A 26,338-nucleotide genomic window follows, 5' to 3' on the forward strand; every position below is an offset into this window, starting at 1 on the left:
CCTCAAATCCACTTCAAACTGAACTGTTCCCTGAAAAATTCTGATTTTGAAATTCTCTTAAAAATTTGGAAAATTACTGCTGAACTTTGAAGCCCTCTAATGTGTTCAAAAGGTAAAAACATCAACTTTATGAGGCAAATATAAATTAGAAATATTGTATATATGAATTAATATATTTTATTTGGTATGACTTTTTCCTTTATAAGCAAAGCATTTCAAATAAATAAAAAAAAAATGCAAATCTTGCCATTTTTTTTTATTTTTCACCAAGAAATGATGCAAGTATCGAAGAAAAGTTACCACTATCTTAAAGTAGAATATGTCACAAAAAAAACCCAGTTTCAAAATCATATTCATAAATAAAAGCATCCCAGAGCTTTTAATGCATAAAGTGACACTGGTTAGATTTGCTAAATTTGGCTATGTCCTTAAAGGGGTTCTCTGGTGCTTAAACATCTTATCCCCTATCCAAAGGATAAGGGATAAGATGCCTGATCGCGGGAGTCCTGCCGCTGGGGACCCCCTGGATCATGGACGCGGCACCCCGTTTGTAAACAGTCCCCGGAGCGTGTTCGCTCCGAGACTGATTACCGGCGACTACAGGGCTGGGCGGCGTATGACGTCACGCCTGCGCCGGCATGTGACGTCACGCTCCGCCCCTCAATGCAAGCCTACGGGAGGGGGCGTGATAGCTTGCATTGAGGGGCGGAGCGTGACGTCACATGCCGCCGCAGGCGTGACGTCACACGCCGCCCGCCTGTAGTCGCCCGTAATCAGACTGATTACAAATGGGGTGCAGTGTGCAAGATCACGGGGGTCCCCAGCGGCGGGACTCCCGCGATCAGGCATCTTATCCCCTATCCTTTGGATAGGGGATAAGATGTTTAAGCACCGGAGAACCCCTTTAAAGGAGATATACAGTGGTGAACCCAGTGGTGAACAACTTATCCCCTATCCTAAGCATAGGGAATAAGTTACAGATCGCGGGGGGTCCGACCGCTGGGGCCCCCTGCGATCTCCTGTACGGAGCCCCGACAGCCCGCGGGAAGGGGGCGTGTCGACCTCCGCACGAAGCGGCGGCCGACACGCCCCCTCAATACAACTCTATGGCAGAGTCGAAGCGCTGTCTTCGTCAATCTCCGGCTCTGCCATAGAGATGTATTGCGGTGGTCGACACCCGCTATCTGGCCGGAGAGCCTGGCCCCCGTACAGAGAGATTGCAGGGGGCCCCAGTGGTCGGACCCCCCGCGATCTCAAACTTATCCCCTATCCTTAGGATAGGGGATAAGTTTTTCACCACTGGACTACCCCTTTAAGGGGTTAAAGGACATATGGGGGAGATTTATCAAAACCTGTGCAGAGGAAAAGTGGAGCAGTTGCCCATAGCAACCAATCAGATTGCTTCTTTCAGTTTTCAGAGGTTCATTAAAAATGAAGCAGGCAACTGCACCACTTTTCCTCTGCACAAGATTTGATAAATCTCCCCAATAGAACTTACATCCTACATGTATCCTCATATAATGCATATAGTGCAAGATGTGCTAAAAGTTAATTCCTCTATGAATACATTTTGTAAACTCAGTCTATCATATTTTTTTTTTTTAGCAGGGTTATCCAGAAAAAAATGTTTTCTCAATAAATGTGCCCAGACTGTGCTCAGGTGGTGGAGATATAAAGCTAGCTATTTTTACACAAAAATAAGCTGTTTTGTGACAGAAGCATATTACATAAATAGACCTAACTTTTCATATGGAGTGACATAGAAAGGCTTATTCTAATGACGTGCCCATTAAATTATATTATGTAACTAATATTTCTAATTATCTCTCTAATATCTACCATTGCAACCTGATGAGATGCTTCATTATGTCCATCATAATTTACTTTAATCATATATATATATAAAACTTAATGACCCTTATTTACTAAGAGTGGAGTGGAGTTTTCTTTGTGGGTTTTTATTCCCTACAATTTATTTTCCACGGTATTTACTAAGGTTTCCGTACACTTTCCACTTTCCCTACACTTAGCTTTTTTTTACACATGCTCTGATCTGTCTGGTTTTCCTCAGTTGAAATCCACCACATTTTATGTGGAAACCTTAGTAAATATGTTGGGTTTTTGTGAAAATGTCGGGGACACGCCCCTTTTCCCGGCCTCTTTTTCTGGTTTTCTTAGCAAAATGGAGATTTAGTCGAGGTTTTTTCAATTCTGGCACAGACATAAGTTCTAGCGCAATGCGACAGAATCTGGCGCACAACGGTCGGGATGGGAGATCGGGATGGGAGGACGGGAAATGGGGTTGGGATATGACAAGAATATATGAGGACGGGATATAAAGTCAAAAATATCCTCTGTAGATTTTCCTCCACAACAAGGATTAGGAAGGAAAAACCGGGCAATGCCTGGTACTCAGCTAGTCTATATCTATCTATCTATCTGGTGAGAAAACCATCAAACACAGGTACAGACACTATATTATGAACTACACTAACTTTACAGCCCCTGTAGCATAGTCAAATAAAAAAAAATCCCTGGAATACCCCTTTAAAGTCCCATGCAAATCAATGGGAAATGTATGTTCCCTCATAACTTCCATATGGCTAAAGATATTTCAATAATACCTTGTACACATATTACTTATATGTCAAATAAAAAGATGTGATAGTTAAATTAACCCTTACCTACACCCTTACATAAAGGATGTTTTTTTGTTTCAAGTCCCATGTAAGCATATGGGACTTCCGGTACCTTACTCCACAAGCTCCGCTCTGCATCTCCTGGTGAATGTTTCAATCCGGCTTGCAAGCCACACCCCATCTCACAAAGAGAGGAGGACGGGATAGGAAGATGGGATAGGAGGTCGGGATATGGGGACGGGATATGGGGTTGGGATATGACAACAATATATGGGGATGGGATATGAAGTAAAAAGCTTCCTCCTTTGTTGATTTTACTACCCAACAAGGATGAGGAAGGAAAAACGGGGCAGCACCAGGTACTCAGCTAGTGTGTGATATAAAACCCATGTCCATGATAACTGCGTACTATATTGTAGATACTGGAATTCTCCCATTCACAATAATCATCACATGCTGCATGGTTCAGATTGTTAGCTGTAAACACTAAACTTTGTTATTTTTGTTAATAGTACTTTGGATGAAACTACCTATGAGAGGTTGGCAGCTGATACATTGTATTCCCTTGCTGAGTTCTTTGAGGATCTTGCTGACCAGCCATTCACACCAAGTGATTATGATGTCTCTTTTGGGGTATGTATCTCATTTCACTATCCTCTTTTTTAAAAAAGAGTATCTGTCGTTGTTTGCTGTTGAGTTATAATCAGAATGACCTTTTATTGTAATTTCTTCCCTCTGAGTATTGGATTGAAGAATTTGTCTTACTTAGACTAAGGCTGGGTTCACACGGGACCGCATACGTATGTAATTCATTTCAATGAGCCCACCGGAGTGAAACGCAGACTCCGGTCAGCTAATTTTTGCCCCGTATGCGGTTTTCCACCAGACCTAATACCGCAGTCGACCACGGTTTTAGGTCCGGTGGGAAAACCGCATACGGGGCAAAAATGAGCCGACCGTAGTCAGCGTTTCACTCTGTTCGACTCATTGAAATGAATTACATATGGGCCGCATACGGCAGGCGATCGCCGCATGCTGGCTATTAGCGGCGGCCCCCGGCTACTGAAAACAGCCAGGGGCTGCAGAGTATGGAGCGGGCATGAGTTGAGAGCCTGCTCCATACAGACATCTGAGCGCCACTGCACTTGTCAGGTCCGTCCCTGCTTGCCTGAAGCAGGGCCGGAAAAATTCACCTGCCCGGCCCCCCTGAACTGCATGTCCTGGTTGTTGGGGCGATAAGAATTCCACATCCCTGTTCATAGACAGTGGATGCTGCCTGCTATCTACAGCAGACACCAACAGCCAAAATTGCTTTTGGACACAAGCAGCAGCCAAGAGATGGAGGGTGGGGAGTTATAAAGGTCAGGATAGAGCACTTTTAAGCATAATAACAAAAACAAAACCCCTGAAAGTTTGCAAAACTGCATAGTTTATTTTTCAGCTCACAATTTCTTTTTAGTTTTGCCCTACATTTTATGGTAAAATAAGAGGGGTCATTAAAAAGTACAATTGGTACTGCAAAAGACAAGCCCTCATATTGCCCTGTAGATTAAATAAAAAATAAAAAAAAGTTACAGCTTTTAGAAGGAAAAACTGAAATTACAAGGGAAAGTAAACCAGGTCTTGAAAGGGTTAAACTGATGAACCGTGTCCTTATTTCTATAGCTCATATGAGACTCTCTTTGTAGGATGTGACAGGGGGCTTCTGTTGCTTTTTTGATGGGCAGAATAGCATAAGGCGTTCCATTATTCTATTCAATAAAATAAAATAAACTATTAGGGTCTGTGGTAAAATATATCAAATATATCGTATTGAATTTGCCATATCCATCGTAGCCCCTGTAAAACAGAAGCCATGTACAGATGTAATAGACACTTTTGCCACTAGGTGGTGTGCACAGCTACTGTACATGTTTGAGCTGCAGCTAAACTTCTGTACTGGTATATAACGTAGAATTGTTATGATGGTACGCTAAAGGATTAAAAAGTAAATAAGAGTTTTTTGGATACCGTACTCATTTTAATTTGAAGAAAAAAGATGAAGATTTTACCAGGGCATCAGGATTACATTTACAGTCATGGCCATAAATGTTGGCACCCCTGAAATTTTTCAAGAAAATTTAATATTTCTCACAGAAAAGGATTGCAGTAACACATGTTTTGCTATACACATGTTTATTCCCTTTGTGTGTATTGGAACTAAACCAAAAAAGGGAAGAAAAAAAGCAAATTGTCATAATGTCACAACAAACTCCAAAAATGGGCTGGACAAAATTATTGGCACCCTTTCAAAATTGTGAAAAAATAAGATTGTTTCAAGCATGTGAGGAGAAGAGAACTGTCTGAGGACTTGAGAACCATGTGAGGAGAGGAGAACTGAGGACTTGTTTCAAGCATGTGAGGAGAAGAGAACTGTCTGAGGACTTGAGCACCAAAATTGGGGAAAAATATCAACAATCTCAAGGTTACAAGTCCATCTCCAGAGATCTATATTTGACTTTGTCCACAGTGCGCAACATCATCAAGAAGTTTGCAACCCATGGCACTGTAGCTAATCTCCCTGGGCATTGACAGAAGAGAAAAATTGATGAAAGGTGTCAACGCAGGATATTCCGGATGGTGGATAAGCAGCCCCAAACAAGTTCCAAAGATATTCAAGCTGTCCTGCAGGCTCAGGGAGCATCAGTGTCAGCGCAAACTATCTGTTGACATTTAAATGAAATGCTATGGCAGGAGACCCAGGAGGACCCCACTGCTGATATAAAGACATAAAAAAGCAAGACTACATTTTGAACTTGAGTAAGCCAAAATCCTTCTGGGAAAATGTCTTGTGGACAGATGAGACCAAGATAGAGCTTTTTGGTAAAGCATATCATTCTACTGTTTTTTAAAGAAAAGAACACAGTACCTACAGTGAAATATGGTGGAGGTTCAATGATGTTTTGGGTTTGTTTTGCTACCTCTGGCACTGGGTGCCTTGAGTGTGTGCAAGGCATCATGAAATCTGAGGATTACCAACGGATTTTAAGTCGCACTGTACAGCCCAGTGTCAGAAAACTGGGTTTGCGTCCGAGATCTTGGGTCTTCCAGCAGGACAATGACCCGAAACATACATCAAAAAGCACCCAGAAATGGATGGCAACAAAGCGCTGGAGAGGTCTGAAGTAGCCAGCAATGAGTCCAGATCTAAATCCCATTGAACACCTGTGGAGATATCTTAAAATTGCTGTTGGAAAAAGGCGCCCTTCCAATAAGAGAGACCTGGAGAAGTTTGCAAAGGAAGAGTGGCCCAACATTCCGGCTGAGAGGTGTAAGAAGCTTATTGATGGTTATAGGAAGCAACTGATTTCAGTTATTTTTTCCAAAGGGTGTGCAGCCCATTTTTGGAGTTTGGTGTGACATTATGTCCAATTAGCTTTTTTTCCTCCCTTTTTTGGTTTAGTTTCAATACAAACAAAGGGAATAAACATGTGTATAGCAAAACACCTGTTACTGCAATCATTTTCTGTGAGAAATACTTTTTCTAGAAATATTTCAGGGGTGCCAACAATTACGGCCATGACTGTATGTACTTTTTTTTATAAAAAAAAAAAATATTTTGCATAATTGCAAAAACATTCCAAAAGGAACACCAATGTGTACAACAGAGCTTTCTTTCCCCCACAGTGCCTTCTACATGTCCAGTGAGAGCTGCAGCTGCCCTGGCTTCACCACTTCCTCTTGCACCCAGGGATGGCTCACACAAAAACAGTGCCTCTACCACCGGCAGTCTGGCCACAGCACCTGGACTCTGTCTGGCTGCTGTGTCTTCTCACCCTGACCCTCCATTATGTGTGTCTCCTGGCCTGCCTATACTATCTGCATCTATTAGCTGTGCCATGATGGACACTTCCATATGCAACAAATGACTCTCATGCTAGCTGACCAGGAAGATAGAGGGCGGCGCAATAATATTTGCCTAAAAGGCCTCCCAGAGCTACACCCTCATGAGGATCTCCAGCACCGGGTCATGAAAGTCTTTAATATTGCCGCATCTCGTCCAACAGACTCCTCATTTGCCTTTCACAGGGTGCATAGAGTAGCCCAAAACATCACTGTGGACCAAACCAACCCTTGTGATGTATTATGCTGTCTCCATTACTGTTCTGACAAGGACCTCATATTGCGTGCAGTACATGACTCCGGAACTACTGATTATGAAGGTGCCCAGGTACGCCTGTTTCCTGATTTCTCGGCTCGCACCTTCTACATGAGGCGCCTTCTTCAACCTCTACTAGCGACAATCCGAGATACCAGGGCACAGTACTGCTGAGGACACACTTTCCACTTGATTGTGTAAAGAGGATCATCCACCTTCCTCCAATGACTCCATTCAGATGTTTCAGACCTCTGCTCCTTCCTGAATGTGGACTTTGTCTCTGTCCTGGACTGGCTTTCTATTGACTGCTTGGACTCTCCACCTCCACGCTGCCGAGCCAAGTCTACTGCTCCGGCAGCGCCTGTTCCTCCAGCAGCCCAGGCCCCACTGGGCCCAGACCTGTCTGGGTCTCTCCCTCTGGAGGCCTGACCATTCCTGTGATGCTGATCCGGTGACAGTCTCCTGTTTGACCTGTTCTACTTCTCCCTGCTATGGTAAAAGACGCTATTGTTTGTATTGTCTGTTTTTGTCCTTCTATTGCACCCCCCCCCAACTATGTATGCCGTAGCTTTCTCCCTCTTGCCTTCTCCCAGTCTCCTCCCTGGTTTACTTACAGTGCCCTTGTTAGTTGATATGTTTATCCTTTTCCACCGCGGCCGCTCTTCGTGGGGAGGAGGCTCTGGGTACGTTGTGAACTGCACCCGTGATAGGGGGGTTGTGTATGTGGTGGACAGCCGCTTTGGTTTCTCATCCTCTTCCCGAGTTTCAGTTCCTGGGGTTCCTCCTTTAGCTGGCAGCTTGGTCCTCAACGTAGTACTGTTCGCTGGGTTTACATCCTAGGTATCCCCTTCCTCTCTATTTGTTGGGTGAAACGTTTTAAACTTTGTGCCGCTGTGTGCCGGATTCTGGGGGGTTGGCCTGAGTTAAGCTGCCTCCAGGTTGCCTTTATCCAGGAAACTCACTATACTGCATGCCATCATTTTCAATTGACTAATGCTTGGTTTCAATTTGCATACTATAGCTTCACATTGGACCCTAAATTGAGGGGCACCAGTATCCTGATTTGATTGTGATTTCCCATGGGACCCTCTGAAGACTCCCAGTAATGGGGAGTCCTCCTTCTGAAGGGCCGCATCAATGTAGCCCTCAATCCTCTGTTGGACACCTCACGTGGCTGTTCTCATGTCAGTCGCCCAGCCCTGCGTAGGTTAAAACTCTAGCTCCATGGCCATCAGCAAATATGGATTACTCCTTTTACACCCCAGCCCATGACTCCTATTCCCGGCTAGATTATTTTTTTCTTAGACGCGGAAACCTATCGCTTCTCCAAACAGTTCCGATCGACTCCATCACTTTCTCTTACCATGCCTTGGTTGTGTTGATGACCTTCTTGCTTTTGCAGTACCCCCTCCAGTGGCAGCTGAAGCTGAGCCCCTCTCCCTTAACCTCTTAAGAACACAGGGCATACCAAGGATTGCATGTAATAGTGCCCTATGGGGACTAAAAAAATGGTGTTTAAAAAAAAAAAGAAAAGTTAATAAATATGAATTAACCCCTTCCCTATTAATAGTTTGAATCACCCCCTTTTTCCATTAAAATAAAATATGTAAACAAAAATAAACATGTGGTATCGCCATGTTTGTAAATGTCCGAACTATAAAAATATTCAGTTAATTAAACCGCACGGTCAATGGCTTATATGTAAAAAAAAAAAAAAAAAAAACAAAGTCCAAAACTGCGTATTTTTAGTCGTCTTGTATACCCTAAAAAAAATTATAAAAAGAAATCAAAAAGTCCCATCAAAACAAAAATGGTGCAGATATAAACTACAGATCACTGTGATTAAAAAATTTGCTCTAAAATCCCTATGTACGGAAAAATAAGAAAGTTATAGGGGTCAGACTAGGACAATTTTAAACCTACTAATTTTTGTGCACAAAGTTAAAAAAAAATTTAATAGAAGTAAAATAAAATAAAACCTATATAAGTTGGGTATCATTTTAATTGCTTGGACCTACAGAATAAAGATAAAGTGTCATTTTTAACGAAAAGTGCACTGCGTAGAGACTGAAGCCATTGACATTTACAAAATGGCATTTTTTTTTTTGTCGTAGATTGTGTAGTGAAATAATTGATGTCATTACAAAGTAAAATTGGTAACGCATAAAACCAGCCATCATATAGGTCTGTAGGTGGAAAACTAAAAACGTTATGATTGGTGAAGAGGAAAAAACTAAAGTGCAAAAAATGGAAAAACCCTTAGGGTATGTTCATACTGAGGAATTGGAGAGGAATTTCCACGAGTAAGGCTAGGTTCAAACTACAGAATTTCCGCCTGCAATTTTGCTTTGAAATTGCAGGCGGAAATTCCGCTTTCTAAAATGTATAGTGAAGTGAATGATTTTCCGTTCACAAATTCACACTTCGGAATTTGTGAAGCGGCATTTGTGAACGGACAATCCGCTTGTAAATTTCCGCCTGAAGAAAGGCGGTGCTCTTTCTTCAGGCAGAAATCTGCACGGAACACATTGCAGTCTATTGGAGACTGCAGTGTCCGCGCGGTCCTAGCACCGACTGATTCAGCCGGCGCTGGCCGCACTCGGAATCTCCGGGCTGAAATTTTCTGCCCGGAGATTCCGTAGTCTGAACCTAGCCTATTTCTGCTCACTTTTTTTCCTCTCCAAATCATTCAGCAGTGAAAACCCCCATAGAGTTGTACAGAATTTCTGCCCCTCAGTTCACACTGAGGAATTTCCTTAAGCAGAATTCTGACGAGGAAGTATGTTCCGCGTGAAGAAAGAAAACGTTCTTTCTTTCAGGCGGAAGCAGCGTCGTTCTCCCATAGAGATCAATGTTATTTATTCAGTCAGAAGCATTTCCACGCCGAATTTGCGTGGAATTCCCGCATGAAAAAAAAAAAGAGGAGTATTTATGAATAAAAAAAATACATATATTACGCCCACTCTCCACCCACTTTTTATTCAGCAGCCATTTTGAGGTTCTCATTTCTGATTCTGTGACTGTATTAAGAGTCTGTGAATAATCTCTCTCTGAGAAAAATGCTACATTTTCACCAAAAATGAGTGAAAACGCCCCTGAAAATCAGTCTGTGGAAATGGCCGCTGGAACTCCTCCCACTCTTCTTCCCACTCTTGATACTCCTCCTCTTCTCCTCCTCCGCATGAAACCTGCATTTTTCCGCGCAAAATCGCTGCTAATTCTGAGCAGAAAAAAAACCTGTATTTTGGGGTGGAAATCTTCAGTGTGATTTCCGCCCCAATTCCTCAGTGTGAACATACCCTTAGAGTACCTGTCACCAAATAAAACTTTTAACCCCTTAAGGACCGAGCGTTTTTCCGTTTTTGCACTTTCATTGTTTCCTCCTTACCTTTTAAAAATCATAACCTTTTCAATTTTGCACCTAAAAATCCATATGATGGCTTATTTTTTGCGCCACCAATTCTACTTTGTCATCAGTCATTTTACCCAAAAATCTACGGCAAAACCCCCCCAAAAAAAAAATTTTGCAACACAATTGAAGAAAAAATACCATTTAGTAAATGTTGGGGGCTTCCGTTTCTATGCAGTACATTTTTCGGTAAAAATGACACTTTATCTTTATTATGTAGGTCCATACGATTAAAATGGACTTCTGGAAAAACCCATAACTACCGTACATGCAGGAATATTTATATGTTTAAAATTGTCATCCTCTGACCCCCTATAACGTTTATGTTTCCACGGATGGGGTGGTATGAGGGTTCATTTTTTGCGCCGTCATCTGAAGTTTTTAGCGGTACCATTTTTATATTGATCAGACTTTTTGATCGCTTTTTATTCATTTTTTAATGATATAAAAAGAGACCAAAAATACGCATTGACCGTGCAGTTTAATTAACTGTATATTTTTATAGTTCGGACATTTACTTACACGGCGATACCACATTTTTATTTTTATTTACACAATTTCATTTTTTTTAAATGGGAAAAGGGGGGTGATTCAAACTTTTATTTTGGGAGGGGTTAAATGATCTTTATTTTACTTTATTTTTATTATTTTTTTCACTTTTTTTTTTTGCAATGTTATAGTCCCCATAGGGGACTATGACATGCATTACATTGATCTCTCATACTGTTCAATGCTATGCTGTAGCCTAGCATTGATCAGTGTTTCTGCCACTTGACTGCTCCTGCCTGGATCTCAGGCACGAAGCAGTCATTCGGCGGTCAGACAGCAAGGAGGCAGGTAGGGATCTATAAAAATATATAGTTAATTAAACCGCACGGTCAATGGCGTATGCTCCAAAATAGCGTATTTTGGTCACTTTTTATATCATGAAAAAATGAATAAAAAGTGATCAAAAAGTCTGATCAATATAAAAATGGTACCGCTAAAAACTTCAGATGACGGCGCAAAAAATGAGCCCTCATACCACCTCATCCGTGGAAAAATATAAATGTTATAGGGGGTCAGAAAATGACAATTTTAAACATATGCATTTTCCTGCATGTAGTTATGTTGCGTCCTGTATGCTCTTCGGGACACCACGGTGAAATTTCACCGCGGCGGTCCCGAACAACAACACTGAGCTAACCGGCAATGTTCACTTTCATTTTAGATGCATCAATCAATTTTGATCGCCGCGTCTAAAGGGTTAATGCCGGACATCAGCCCGATCGGCGATGTCTGGCATTAGCCATGGGTCCTGGTTGCTTATAGCAACCAGGACCCACCGGGTATGATGCGCTCTAACCTGCTGAGCGCGCGTCATACCTCGGGAGCCGCAGATGGACGTTAATGAAAGTCCATTTGGGGCAAAGGGTTAATATAGTGGTCCTTGTTTAATTGGCAGACACTATCCCATTCACTTGCTTTTAAAATTATCAACATAAATATGTTTAAAATATAATAGAAATATGGCCACTAGGTGGCTCTGTTCTGTTCCCTGCCACAATTAATACAGGGTGTTTGGTCTCCTTCTTACCTGGCAAGAGATCAAACTCAGGAAGTGTTTCTCTGCACTGAGCTTGATTGACATCTGCACAGATCCTCACTGAAAGCTGCACAGAGCTCACAGAAGATTGCACTATGTGAGCAAGAATAAAGGTATGATACAGAGCTTTTTAAAGCTCTGAATTTTTTTTTAAAGGGTGGGAGGAGTGTTAGGAGTAGTTAGGGAACATAGCCTGAGTTAGTTTATAAAAGTTTATTTGGTCACAGGTACTTTTTAAGGGGTTAAAGGACCAAGTGGCCAAGGCTACTCTCTCTAAGTGTCGGAGACATTTTAATGAATTTGGCAACAAGCCGAGTCGGACCTTGGGTAGAGCAGTTCATGCTCAACAGACCTGTTCCTACATCCCGTCTATCTGCACCAGGTCCCATACTACTGTGCACCTCTTCTCTGATATTGCAGAGGCCTTTAGAGATTTATACTCGGATCTTTATTTCATTGATACCTCTAATTCAGGCACTGCGAGTCAGGGTTACCTAGATAGAATTAGATCTTATGTCTCGGACTACAGCCTGCTGCGACTCAGGGAAGAGGACGCACAGTCCCTTGAGTCACCCTGTACGGAAGAATTAGCCACAGCGATCAAATGTACGTAGACAGGGAAGGTGCCAGGCTCGGATGGCTTTTCTCTACAATATTACAAAAGCTTTGGGTCCCTCTTCTCACCTCACTTTCTACTGGCCTACAATGCTCTGTCCCAGGGTGCAACGCTCCCTCCCAATGCCACAGTAATCCCTAAGGAGGGGAAAGATGCCTCTCTCTGTCCCAGCTTCCGCCAAATTTCCCTCCTCAACAAGGACCTCATACTGTTATCTAAAATTCTTGCTACTTGGTTGGCAGGTCTCTTAGGGGGTGTCGTTCACTCGGACCAGGCTGGTTATATGCCCAGCAGGGAAGCACAGTACAACACTGTAAAGGCCATTAACCTTATCCACCTGACTAAAACCTCTAGCCTCTCTGCCATGTTGTTATTTACTGGCGCAGAGAAGGCATTTGATAGGGTTAATTGGACCTTAATGGAGGAAACCCTTTAATTTTTAGGCATCTGCTCGGGATTCCGAAGTTGGATCCGATCTCTTTACTCTTCTCGCTTGGCCAGGGACTCCTGTTGGAACCACAACTCTACTGGGTCAGGGCGAATGTGGATGTTACTTGCACCCCAGTTGGGGGTCCATGCACAAGATGGCGGCTTATGTAGATGATCTGCTCTTCTTCCTCACCAACCCCCATATATCACTCCCGTTGTTGCTGCGGGAATTTGATCAGTTCTCCCGCCTTTCCAACTTTAAGATCAAGCTTTGTGCGAATTGGTCACAACAGGACCAGTTTTGCGAAATGGTCACGTGGCACGTTCACCTGGTTCGGTACATGTGTGATTTTCAAAATGACGATCTCCTACAATTTCTATTTCTGTTCCAATGTCTTCCAGTCCGAATCCCCATGCCTTTTTCCAATCTTTTGTATCCCTGCAAAACAAGTTTATCTGGGATGGGAAGCCTGGCTGTTTAAAAAGAGCTGTCCTTCTAGCAGTCCTTTACCCCTTTTCCTCTTTCTGGCCTCCCATGGTGCTCCCCGTCTGATGTTTATGCTTTATGTGCACATCCAACTATAGGTCCGACCCTGGCTACGTGCTCACGCTCTTAAGTTTGACCACACATACTCTCCATTTGTTCTCCTATGACTCCAGTGTTAGGTAACTCACCCGGCTTTTGCCCTGAGTGTGGAAGATCCTGTGTTCTGTGCCTGGATTGGGTCCAGGAGGAGCAGAGTATCAATGTTCCTTTCGTCTCAGGGCTGGCTGTCGCAATCTGACCTGTCTGCCCAAACAGATCCACGACCCTTGGGCCTGTGGAGAACCGCTCAAATATCCCTTAATCTTTCTTCCCTCCCTCAAGCTCCCTTCAGCATGTTCTATCTATTATGTATTCCTTGTTGATCATTCCTTGTTGATCTCCCTCCGCCGCCGCCTCCCGGACCAGCCGTCACCTTCTTTCCTGGGAATCTGATCTACAGATCTCGTTGAGATCTTGTGTCCTCAGGCCCCTCTGTGAGCAGAGATACTTCTTCGTTACGCATGGATCTTTGGCTCTCTGGAGCTCTCGCTCTAGCATGGGACACTAAAAAGGCTACTATTCTTATCCCTTAATTCAAAATAGGCTGCCTCCTTGTCTGCAAGTTTTTTTTCTGTACCCCTTGCTTATGCATGATTAAAAGGGCCCTCTGCGCATTAGCCAAAGCCCAATCGGTCTCCAGAATGGAATCTTTGAGAACTGCTGCCACTGCAAGCCGCACCTGATGATTAAAAGCAAACTCCCTGTCCTAAAAGAAGCCCCTCGAACTGTGGCCTTGTACAAATCCCATTGTACCAAGAGTCATATGGAGTACTATTATGCTCACAGTAGCTATCATGGGCTTTGGATGCCAGCCACCCCAGGGTGCATGAACGATAACCTAGAAGAAGAGAATGGGCCGAGGCACAATGAAGGAACCAGGGCAGAGATGTACCATGGGTTAAAAGTCAGAAGTAGCTAGAGCTAAGTCTATCCATGAGCAGGTTTTATGAACAGAGAAATAATCTGGGCTCCAACTGATATTTCCAACACCAGACATCCTACAAGCCCATAGCTGAACATTACGCAGTAAGGGGATAAGGGGCAGGATGAACACTGTTAATGACCGCATCAGGCACAGTGTTAAAGTTCCCTATAAACCGGACAGGGAAAGGGGGCAAGTTTAACCATTTATAACTGCAAGAGGCAAAATAAAAGGTATAGGCATAGAGACGGACACTAAAGAAAAGCGAAAATATACCATAATTATTGCAAGTGACCTGAGTGACCTCAAGGTGGAGTGATTTTGAGACTGGTACAGAGAGCCCTCTAGAGGAATTACAATAAGAGGCATAATAACCCCTAGCAATCCAAGCTCTGTTAAAGGGGTTATTCACCATAAGGTGATTTTCATACTCACCTGCCAGACAATAATGGACATGCTTAGGAAGAATCTGTGCTTGTCTTGGGGCTAAATGGCTATGTTGTGAGATTACCATAACGCTGTGGCTATACCTTGTTTGTGTTAGGTCCCTTTTCTCCCTCCCACACATCAGCCACCCCACCCATTGAAGCACAGGTGTGCTGCCTTCCATGCTTTGCTGGGAACACTAGACCATTGTTTTCTAACCAGGGTGCCTCCAGCCTACAATTCACTGCAGAATGATCTCCTTACTAGCCAGCTATCGCTCCACCCATTGAAGCAGATTAAATTCATGTCATCACCTGACTAGTGATGTAATGTCTCGGGCCGCACTGCAACCTGGGAAAACCTGAAAGGACACTCTTTTTGTATGCTCTTAAAAAAAAAAAAAAAAAAAAAAAACATTGTGGCAAAGATCACATAAGAATTGTGAGACCACTATCACACACAGGTACAGGCATTATATTATGAACTACACTAACTTTACAGCCCCTGTAGCATGATCAAATAAAAAAAATAATAAAAAAAACACTGGAATACACCTTTTAAGGGCCAAAACTGAGAGCCAGCTAACATTTTAGAATAAAGGCCCCAGACATTCCAGCTTAGGACCATTAGAGTACTTCCTTACAAATGTCAGACAGCCAAATGGAAGAAGGGTGGGGATAGAAGGCACACACAGGCATATCATGGACAAAAAACAAATAGGGCACACAGAACAAAACAATAGTGCAGTCAAACAATTCCGATTGTAACTCCCTGTCTAACACTAAACAAAAGGAATGCAGAGCTAGATATGTCCTATCCTAAAGCTAAACTAGCTAAAGAAAAGCTCCCACTAAGGCCCCTTTCACACTATAAAAATACCTCCGTTATAAACGTCCGTCATAAAAATCTTGAAAATCGTCCGTTAAACAGCCGTTAGAAAATCCCTGACGCCGTCAGAAAATCCCATTATAGTCTATGGGTTTTTTCTAATAGCCATTTTAACCCGTTATCACCCATTATTAATACCGGCCGTTATTTTGTGACGGGCCATAGTAACGGGAGAAATAGTGCAAGCAGCACGGCATACTTGTAACCATTTTCTCGAACCTTCGCCTAGACATCTGTTAATTTAGTGCGCTGCTTACAAATCTTAACAGAAAAATCTGGAGAAAAGGAGAAAAGAAGTGGCCACCGGGAAAACTTGGAATGAATAGTTACATTAACATAAAAAGTGACATTACCTTAAATAACAATAAAAAACACCTAGAATTAAAGGGTTATTCCAGGATTTTTTTTATTTGACTATGCTACAGGGGATGGTAAAGTTAGTGTTGTTCATAATATAGTGTCTGTACCTGTGTGTGACGGTTTTCTCACAATTCTTATGTGATTTTCACTCCAATATTTATTTTTTACAGCATACAAAATGACTGTTGTCTCAGATTTTTCCCAGCTTGCAATGTGGCCGAGAACTGACTCACTAGTCAGCTGGTGACAGGGAGCCTGTCTGCTTCAATGGGTGGAGGGATCGCTTGGTGAGAGAGAGATCAATCTGCAACTAATGCAACAGCTGTAGGCACCCTAATTGAAAACCACAGGTCTTTTGTTTCAAATGGTGGGGTGGCTGATGTGTGGGAGGGAGGGAAATGGAATTGTGGGATTTGTAGTCAAAAAAAGAAAAGTCAAACAGTAAATACAAGTTCACAAAAAGCTAGCCACAGTGTTATGGTAATGTCATGACATAGCCATTTAGCACCAAGACAAGCGCAGATCCTTCCTAAGCATGATCATTACTGTCTGCCAGGTGTGTACCAAAAAGGGGATAACCCCTTTAAAAACCTGCTTTTTATTATATTCTGATGGGGAATTCAATTTTTAAAAATAAAACCTGTGACTTTTGTGGTGTAGAACCAAGAATGTACATACTGTTTCTAAATAGGAACACCGTGTACAGGAAGGAGTGTCTCTCTTTAGTCACAGGATAGAAGCCCAGCATTAATTCAAATGAATATCCTTGGGGCGAGCTTGTAACAGAGAAACCATTGTATTATAACTTAAGATCTGGATTCATTCTTATTTCCTTTAAGCACAGTACTTCATGGTAACATATTTGATTAACTATAGTCAGTAATTTTAGTGGCATGTATGCACTTTTTTTTTAATACATTAAAAACATTATTGTGTGGAGTTTTGTCTTTCTGGACACTTATTACTTAACTTTTATTTATTTATTTTTGCCCCGGTACATTTATAACCCTGTTTAAGGTACAGATCAGTGCATTGTTTGCTGTGCATCAGCTAAAAAGAGAGATGAGAAGATCACATCAAAGCTAGTCCTCTATTGATACCTATTGGGAGTAGCTACCTTTTATAAATGTCTTACCCATAAATGAAATGTACAACATGACCTAGGGATTATCAGTCAAACCAGATGCTCCTTCAAAAGTAAGAGAACACAGCTGTTGTAGGGTAAGTGTCTCTTGTCAGTATTGAGCAGGGTGGTGGGTTTCTGGATAGAAAGGCCTTTAATGTATCTCCTTGGGGATACCACCAACCTGGAATAGAGAGTCTTAGGGTATGTTCACACTACGTAATTCCCGCTGAATTCTGTGAGTGGAATGCCGCGAACGGAATTACGTGCTGTGAACATAAACATCAGTGTGAATGGGTCTTCCGTGAGACACGTTCACATTGCAGAATTTCAGCGGCGGACAATTCCGCCTCTGAAATTGTTCCGCGCAAAGAAAGAACATGTTCATTCTTTGCGCAGAAGTCCGCGAACACTGCATATCCGTCAATGGTGACGGCGCAGTGCCACGCGGTCCTACCGCTGAAGTATTGCGGCGGTGGCCAGAATGGAATCTCCACTCGCGGAGATTCTGTTCATTATCCGTAGTGTGAACATACCCTTATAGGTCAGGCAAGGGGCTCCCTTGAAAAGTTATGCGGTATTCCCCAGTAATGTTTTAAGACTTTTTTTTTTTTATGGCTCTAACATAGACTTACCTTGTAGTTACTGCCATTAGAGGGAACTTGATGGCCAGCTTTCTTCCTTCTGAAGAGGAGCTAATTTGAATACTTTTTCCCAATGAGCATTATCTGGCCTATATAACTCCCTATTCCAGATTGGCAGTCTCCCCAAGGAGGTAAAAGCAATGGAACTCTTATGAAACTGCTGAGAGACTTCTGAATATCGAACATACTATTCAAGCCACTGGCAGCAGAAATCTTTCTTAGCAGTGCAAAACGGGTTTGATCTGTAGAGCTTTTTGTTCCGAAAACTAGTTGTACAATTTACATACTTCACCAATATGAACTTTGTACATTCAAAGTAAGCTATTCAATATCATTTAAAGGGAACCAATCATCAGATTTTACCCTATATAATGCTTGGCAAAGCGTTATATAGGGTAAAATTGTTGTCCTCACCATCCCCGGGGGATGCTCCTGCCCCCAGGGATGGTGAAGATATGAAGTTATAAACTAGTCGCCGCCGCCGCCGTAAGTAGTCACCTGGGCGGGGAGCTCTTCTCACCTACTCCCGTTCTTCGGCCCGCATCGACGCCCCCTCCGCTTGATTGATGGGCCGCGTCATTGTTCCGCTCACTGAACAGAGGGAGCAGAGTGATGATGCTGCCCATCAATCAAGCTCCCCGCCCAGGTGACTACTTACGGCGGCGGCGGTGAATAGTTTATAACTTCATATCTTCACCATCCCTGGGGGCAGGAGCGTCCTCCGGGAATGGTGAAAATAAAGATTTTACCCTATATTACGCTTTGCCAAGCGTTATATAGGGTAAAATCGTATGATTGGTTCCCTTTAAGTTTGAGTAGTGAAAATGGTTGAGGCATTGGCTGTAGATTGTTCTTCGTAATATCCAACAAGATGTCTCTGTTGACACTATTGGAATTCTAATCCCAGTTTTTCATTTATTTCTTACATTTCCAGAATGGAGTTCTAACAGTTAAAGTTGGAGGAAACATTGGAACTTATGTAATCAATAAACAGACTCCAAATAGACAGATCTGGTTGTCTTCCCCCACAAGGTAAGGACAGCTACATTTAGATGACTGTCTCTTGTAAAGATGCCATTTCTTATGATCTTTGATGATTAAAAATACAGGGGAAAGCCATGGAGATTAGTAAAGAATCATCACAAAGTCCTGAAAGAAAAATACAGATAACATTTTTTCCCCATTATCCTGCAAGATTCCTGCTCACATCAATCTACTCTTGCACAGAAAAGATTATGGTGGTTCCTCAAGTTTCAATATTAATTGGTTCCAGGAAACCATCGTATGTTGAGACCATAACTGTAAGGAAAACTGGCAATTGGTTCTGAAGCCCCAAAATGTCATCCAAAAATAAGAGGATTAAAGAAAAAATTGTAGATTACTAATACAAATAATGCAAGTCCTTACGTATTAAAGTAAGAAAGAGTTGCTGAAAACTGTAAATCATTGTCTATGTCAGTGTTTCCCAACCAGGGTGCCTCCAGGTGTTGAAAAACTACAACTCCCAGCATGCCTGGACAGCCAAAGGCTACCAAAGTCTGTCCAGGCATGCTGGGAGTTGTAGATCTGCAACATCTGCAGGCACCCTGGTTGGGAAACACTGGTCTATGGAGAGGACAGGAACTTCTTCAGGGTGCTGTACAGTAACAAAGTTTCTTGAAAAAGTAAAATGGAGCTGCCCTCACCTGGTTATTAAAGGAGCAGCAAACCCTGGCACATGTAATGAGTAGTACAGAACATGTAGTACCACCCTGTACTTTGGGGGGCGCTACCAGACACCAGTCAGTCCATGCACTTCAGTAATACAGGTGTTTTACCAGTGAAATGTCCTTAATGATTGGTTGGTTTTTCCAGCCATTGACATGTTTTGCAGATCTGGACTGTCTGTAGCATTATATGTTGAGTCTGGTTTCAAGTTACAATGGTTCAGAAAAGACCATTTTATGTTGAAATTATCGTATGTTGAGGCCATTGTAAGTGGAGGACCTTGTATAATGAAAGTGTCTCAAATCTGTTGGATCTGGTAGCTGTAATTCCTGTTCCCTACAACAGACAAGGTCATTGTTCTTTATTCCTGGTACAGAAGCCAAATCTGATCTTTTGTTTTATTATAAACTTCAAATACTTAACCTGTTCCATTGTACACCAAAGATTCGAAATGGAGACAACTTATACAGCAAATGCAGTAATATCATATTTCAATCACTGTGAATTTATGGCTCTGCCATGGGGAATATCAGAAATGTTTGTGCCCTTTAAGATTCAAGTTCTTAGTTCTACCATATTTGAATGATTTTCTGATGGCAGCAAGTTCCTCTCAATTTCTAAGCTCCCAGATCCAGTATACCATACATTGTACTTTAAAAGTCTAGTGTTAAATTCTAAATACAGAAAAGTCAAACCTGGTCCTGGAGGTCCACTATCGAGATAGCAAGCTATGTTCCTTTCACCAGAAGAGAGAATGTCAGGGAGAAGATTTGCAGTGTTACAAAAAAACATTATAAGAGAAGCAATGTCGATATAAAAAATAATGACTTTCTGCTTTCCAGCTGTACCCTAAAGCAAATTTCATTCTAAGCCTCTACGAGAACAGACTCTAGCCTCAAATCAAGTCTAAACAAAGGCATCATAGCAGCTAAAGCCCAAGTAAGAATCTTCTTCAGGGTCAGTGGTTGAAAATCATAAGAAATGATTCCTCTTACTACAGGAAGAAGTCTGGGAGCCTGCCCAAAGTTCTCAAGACAAACTTGCAGGCTGCCAAGGAAAGAACTGACAAGCTGTATTTTCTCTTTGCCATAGAACATTGATTTTCTTCTCATCTGTCCATTCAAAAGGCAAGATCAACTGTGTGGCTGACTGTCTCAGTCACCAGCAAGTAGACCTTGGTGAATGGACTTTATATAAAGAGACATGGCAGCTTTAAGCAGGATCTTCAACAATCAGTGAGCCAAACACCAGTGCATACAAAGATTCTTCAGGGCAGCTTCCAGGCTGAAGCCTTTTCTTTATTCTGTAGGTCCATACGATTAAAATGATACCCTACTTATATAGGTTTGATTTTGTCTTACTTCTGGAAAAAATCATAACTACATGCGCGAAAATGAATGTTTAAAATTGTCATTTTTTGACCCCTATAACTTTTTTTTATTTTTCCGCGTATGGGGCGGTATGAGGGCAATTTTTTTGCGGCGTAATCTGAGGTTTTTAGCTGTACCATTTTTGTATTGATCAGACTTTTTGATCGCTTTTTATAAATTTTTTAATGAAATAAAAAGTGACCAAAAATATGCTGTTTTGGACTTTGGAATATTTTTGCGCGTACACCATTGACCGTGCGGTTTAACCCCTTAAGGACGCAGATCATTTTCACCTTAAGGACGCAGCCCTTTTTTGTAATTCTGACCACTGTCACTGTAAGCATTAATAACTCTAAGATGCTTTTACCGATTATTCTGTCTAGGCATGCTGAGAGTTGTAGTTTGGCAACATCTGGAGGGCCACCATTTGGGCACCACTGTAATAGTGGTCTCCAAACTGTGCTGGGAGTTGCAGTTTGGCAACCACTAGAAGGGCAGCAGTAAAGACCGCTTTACTTCCCCCTTCCTTTATCCCCACCCCCGTTGCCTCCCTACCTGCGCCGCTGATCTCCGCAGTCTCCAACGATGATCGGCAGTCCCCACGGCATCTTCTGTTCAGGTACCCGCCGCCATCTTCTCACCCCGTTCTGTCCGACATCCAGGGGTGGGCAGAGCGGGGGGTTTCCATGGCAACCCCCTGTTGTGCGCTGCCATTGGTCAGAATCGCAGCACTGCAATCTCGCTCCTATCCCTCAGGATGATCGGGACTTTCACTGACAGCTCTGATAATCCCTATTTTCCAGGCGATCGGGTCACCAGAGACCCGATGAGCCCGGAATAGCAGAAGATCGCATGTCTGAATTGACATGCGATTTTCTGCGATTGCCGACATGGGTCTCAGGACCCCCCCTCGTCGATGTGCTGGTCCCCAACCGGCTAGCGGAGGGGACCGGAATTCCCACGGGCTTATGCATACGCCCTACATCCTTAAGGACTCAGGATGCAGGGCGTATGCATACGCCTTACATCCTGAAAAGTTTAATTAACAATATATTTTTATAGTTCGGACATCTCCGCAAGTGGCGGTACCACGTGTTTATTTACACAGTTTTTTTTTATTGTTTTTTTAAATGGGAAAAGGGGGTGATTCTTTTATTAGAGAAGGGTTTAAATGATCTTCATTAGCTTCTTTTATACACTTTTTGTTTTTTTGCAATGTTATAGCCCCCTCTAGGGGCTATAACACTGCACACACTGATATTCTACACAGATCATTGCCATGCATTAACATGGCAATGATCAGTGTTATCGGCAGTTGATTGCCCAAGCCTGGATTTCAGGCTTGGAGCAATCAATCGCCGATCGACCGCACCAGAGGCAGGTAACGGACCCTCTGCTCGCGGTCTAGCTGATCAGGACATCGCAATTTCACCGCGATGTTCCCGATCAGCCCGACTAAGCTGCCGGGAGTGTATTTTTGTTACTTTAGACGCGGCGAGCAGCTTTGAATGCCATGTCTAAAGGGTTAATAGCGCGCGTCACAACGATCGGTCCGGCACACTATTAGCCCAGGGTCCCGGCTTTCATTAGCTGGGTCACCCCGCGTTATAGACCTATCCTTTGGATAGGGGATAAGAGGTCTGATCGCAGGGGTCCCGCTGCTGGGGACCCCCATGATCTCCCTGCTGCACCTGGGGTTCGTTTACAGCCTCTGATGCAGCGCCGGAGGCTCGTGATGTCACAGCCACACACCCTCAATGCAAGTCTACACCCTCAATGCAACCCCTCCCATAGACCTGCATTGAGCGGGCGTGGCCAAAATGTCACTAGTATCCTCCCTGCATCGCCTGTCCTCTGGCACGGAGTGAAGTTCGCTCCATGTACCGGATGTCTGGGCTACTTTCCAAAGATATCTAGGGGCAAATTACCCCTTTAAGTGTTGTGATTTCATAGGCTTTGCTGTCTAAGAATGCACCAGATTTACCTTGTGGTTTACGCTGTTTGATAAATCTGGTGCATATTTATGTTGTGTAGTTTAAAGTTTACACCACTAAGTAGTTGCAGCCAAATTGTGTGCCCAAATTCTGGCACCATTTTGCTCACGTGTGGTACACATTTAAGCCAAGCTCCTTTATCCCAAAAGCACCTTCACTCTTACCTTATCAGACAACAGAAAACGTGTTTAAAAACATTTAAATAAATGTGAGTATTTTTGTGTGCAAATTGGGCCAAAATTCTGTAGCATTTTCAATAGTAAATGGGCTCTATTATTTGGAGAAGAATAGGGGAACACTGGAAAACGTTAATTGACTTGTTAAATATGTTCTAGTTATTAGATATTTTTTATACTTAACTGAAGGTTTTGCAAAATGTTTCCAATACTTTTAAACCCATCTCTGACTAGAATACTTTTTCTTTTTTTAGTGGACCTAAAAGATATGACTGGACTGGAAAAAGTTGGGTGTATTCACATGATGGTGGATCTCTTCATCAGATTTTGGAACAAGAACTTTCTCTTGCGCTGAATGCTACACTTGACCTATCTCACTTGGTATATTCATCCTGATGGGCAGTTTATAGACTTTCGTGGACCATTAAGTGAAGGCCTCTTATAAAGGACAGCTATACATTTTATTATTTGTGACCTCGATCACAAAATCATCTGACGTTATGGCATGGTCTAAATAGCCATTTGTTTAAATCCCATTTTTTACAGCTGAATTCCTCTGTGTTGTAATGAAATGTTTATTATTATAAACTATATTTAATCATTTGAGCAATGTGATAGTGTTCCCTTAACCCCTTAATGACATAGGACGTAAATGTACATCCTGGTGCCCTGGTACTTAACGCACCAGGATGTACATTTACGCCCTATACATGATGCGAGCATCCTACACGGCAGGTCTTCTGCTATCAGCAGTCAGGGACCCGCCATGAAACCTCATATGCCGTGATCAATACTGATCACAGCATCTGTGGCAATGCAGCACTTGGTATGGATGATCAGATCGCGGGGGTCTGATCATCCGAGATGGCGGACGGAGGTCCCCTAACTGCCTCCATCCTCCCGACGTCGTCTTCTCTGGTCTGCCTTTCAGCTTATGTGAGAGTCTGTGAGTGTAATTAAACTCCCCTGCTTTATGATCAAATAACTCCTGATAGTTCAGAGGTCCAGTCTTGCTGCTGGCATGGTCTTCTGCACCCTTTTTTCCCCTTTCCCATGCTACGTGCTGCTCCACTGGCTTTTGAGCTCCCATACAAATTCACCAGTCAATACCTCTAACTACTATAGGTGGCGCTGCTGTGCTTAGTTGTATACATCTGATTGTACTACTTGGCCATGATTCATTCACCTAACTTATTAGTTTAGTAGTTCACAAGTCACGCAATACTTTACCTATCAGTCTCTTCAGGACACCCTGTATAGGTTATACTGAAGCTCTGTTCAGTCCACCAGATATCTTCTGTTTATTCTTATTAAAATCTTTTGCAATGGTGTACTATACTGTCTGTCACCAATAATTCCAGGTTATTATTCCACTAGTTTGCTGTATTGTGTATTGTTTTTTAAATGTTAATTAAATGTGTGGTCATTTAGGGTACAGTCCCATGTACCGCTTACGCAGCATATTTTACACTGCGTAAAATCTGCTGCTGCAGCAGGATATAAGCTGAGTAATCCCCGAACACCATACACACAGAGCTTTCCGGCAGCAGCCCTGTGTGTGCAGCGAGTTTTGGAGGCTGCCCCATACACTGACGTGACTGTGAAGCGCGGCCCCGCCTAAAAAACTCACTGCACACATAGGGCTGCCGCCGGAAAGCCCTGTGTGTATGATGATCAGGGATTACGCAGCGTATTTCCCACTGTAGCAGCACATTTTGTACAGCATAGGGGGTACGTGGGTCCGTACCCTTAAAAAAAAGAAAAAAAATGTTGCTCACCCACAGAACTAGTACTAGTGCCTTTGTGTAATAAGACTAGATCTACTGTTTGTTTCCAATCACTTCTCAGCAGTATCCCAGAGCCAGATATACAATGAGTTAAAAACTACATGAATAGATTACTATGAACTAATCTCCGAAATGAACTAGATTTCTCATCGCTACAAGCCAGCAATGCTGTGTTCAGCCCTCAGTAGAGTTACTAGACAAGGGGGCACGAAAAGCCTCCAGACCAAGGGGCAGTATGGCAGAAACATGGAAAAATAGAATCATAAGTGCTTTATTGATCTGTTTAAAAGAGTCAGTAAGGTTTTGAATGTTTTTTAAACTTATCACTATGCTTTTAACCATGACTTAGGGCGCTTGCATGGATCTGAAATGTGTCAATGACATACTGGCTTTTAGAAATAAATCAATACAGCAATGAAGATTTTACATTGACCAGAAACTGAACTCTCTATTTCTATGTATCTAAACAACTCCCCCCCCCCCCCCCCCCCTCCTCTTTATGAATACTTGGTCTGGGAAGGTAAACTGATATACTGTTGAAGTTTTTACCTTAGCCACATTCATTAACCCCTTAAGGACCAGGCCATTTTACACCTTAGGACCAGAGCGTTTTTTTAACATCTGACCACTGTCACTTTAAGCATTAATAACTCTAAGACGCTTTTACCTATCATTCTGATTCCGAGATTGTTTTTTCGTGACATATTCTACTTTGTTATTGGTAAAATGTTGTCGATACTTGCATCATTTCTTGTTGAAAAATTCCAAAATTTGATGAAAAAATTGAAAATTTAGCATTTTTCTAACTTTGAAGCTCTCTGCTTGTAAGGAAAATGTATATTCCAAATAATTTTTTTTTATTCACATATACAATATGTCTACTTTATGTTTGCATCATAAAATTTACGAGTTTTTACTTTTGGAAGACACCAGAGGGCTTCAAAGTTCAGCAGCAATTTTCCAATTTTTCACAAAATTTCCAAAATCACAATTTTTCAGGGACCAGTTCAGGTTTGAAGTGGATTTGAAGGGTCTTCATCTTAGAAATACCCCATAAATGACCCCATTATAAAAACTGCACCCCCCAAAGTATTCAAAATGACATTCAGTCAGCGTTTTAACCCGTTAGGTGTTTCACAGGAATAGCAGCAAAGTGAAGGAGAAAATTCACAATCTTCATTTTTTACACTTGCATGTTCTTGTAGACCCAATTTTTGAATTTTTACAAGGGGTAAAAGGAGAAAATGTATACTTATATTTGTAGCCTAATTTCTCTCGAGTAAGCACATACCTCATATGTCTATGTAAATTGTTCGGCGGGCGCAGTAGAGGGCTCAGAAGCGAAGGAGCGACGAGGGGATTTTGGAGAGTACGTTTTTCTGAAATGGTTTTTGGGGAGCATGTTGCATTTAGGAAGCCCCTATGTTGCCAGAACAGGAAAAAATACCCACATGGCATACCATTTTGGAAACTAGACCCCTTGAGGAACGTAATAAGGAATTAAGTGAGCCTTAATACCCCACAGGTGTTTCACGACTT

General features: G+C 42.4%; 1 protein-coding gene across 1 annotated transcript in view; it reads left to right on the forward strand.

Annotated features, from left to right (window-relative positions):
- Window positions 1-23,615, forward strand: part of FXN (frataxin) — a 40,223-nt gene extending 16,608 nt beyond the window's left edge. The window contains exons 3-5 of the mRNA XM_056523050.1: window positions 3,152-3,272; window positions 18,700-18,797; window positions 23,267-23,615. Of these exons, the coding sequence (XP_056379025.1) occupies window positions 3,152-3,272; window positions 18,700-18,797; window positions 23,267-23,408 (361 nt within the window). The 3' untranslated portion in view covers window positions 23,409-23,615. The remainder of the gene's footprint in view (window positions 1-3,151; window positions 3,273-18,699; window positions 18,798-23,266) is intronic.
- The last annotated feature ends 2,723 nt before the right edge of the window (window positions 23,616-26,338 follow it).

The sequence above is a fragment of the Hyla sarda genome, chromosome 1 (genome assembly GCF_029499605.1).
Source record: "Hyla sarda isolate aHylSar1 chromosome 1, aHylSar1.hap1, whole genome shotgun sequence".
In the NCBI taxonomy this organism is placed as follows: Eukaryota; Metazoa; Chordata; class Amphibia; order Anura; family Hylidae; genus Hyla; species Hyla sarda.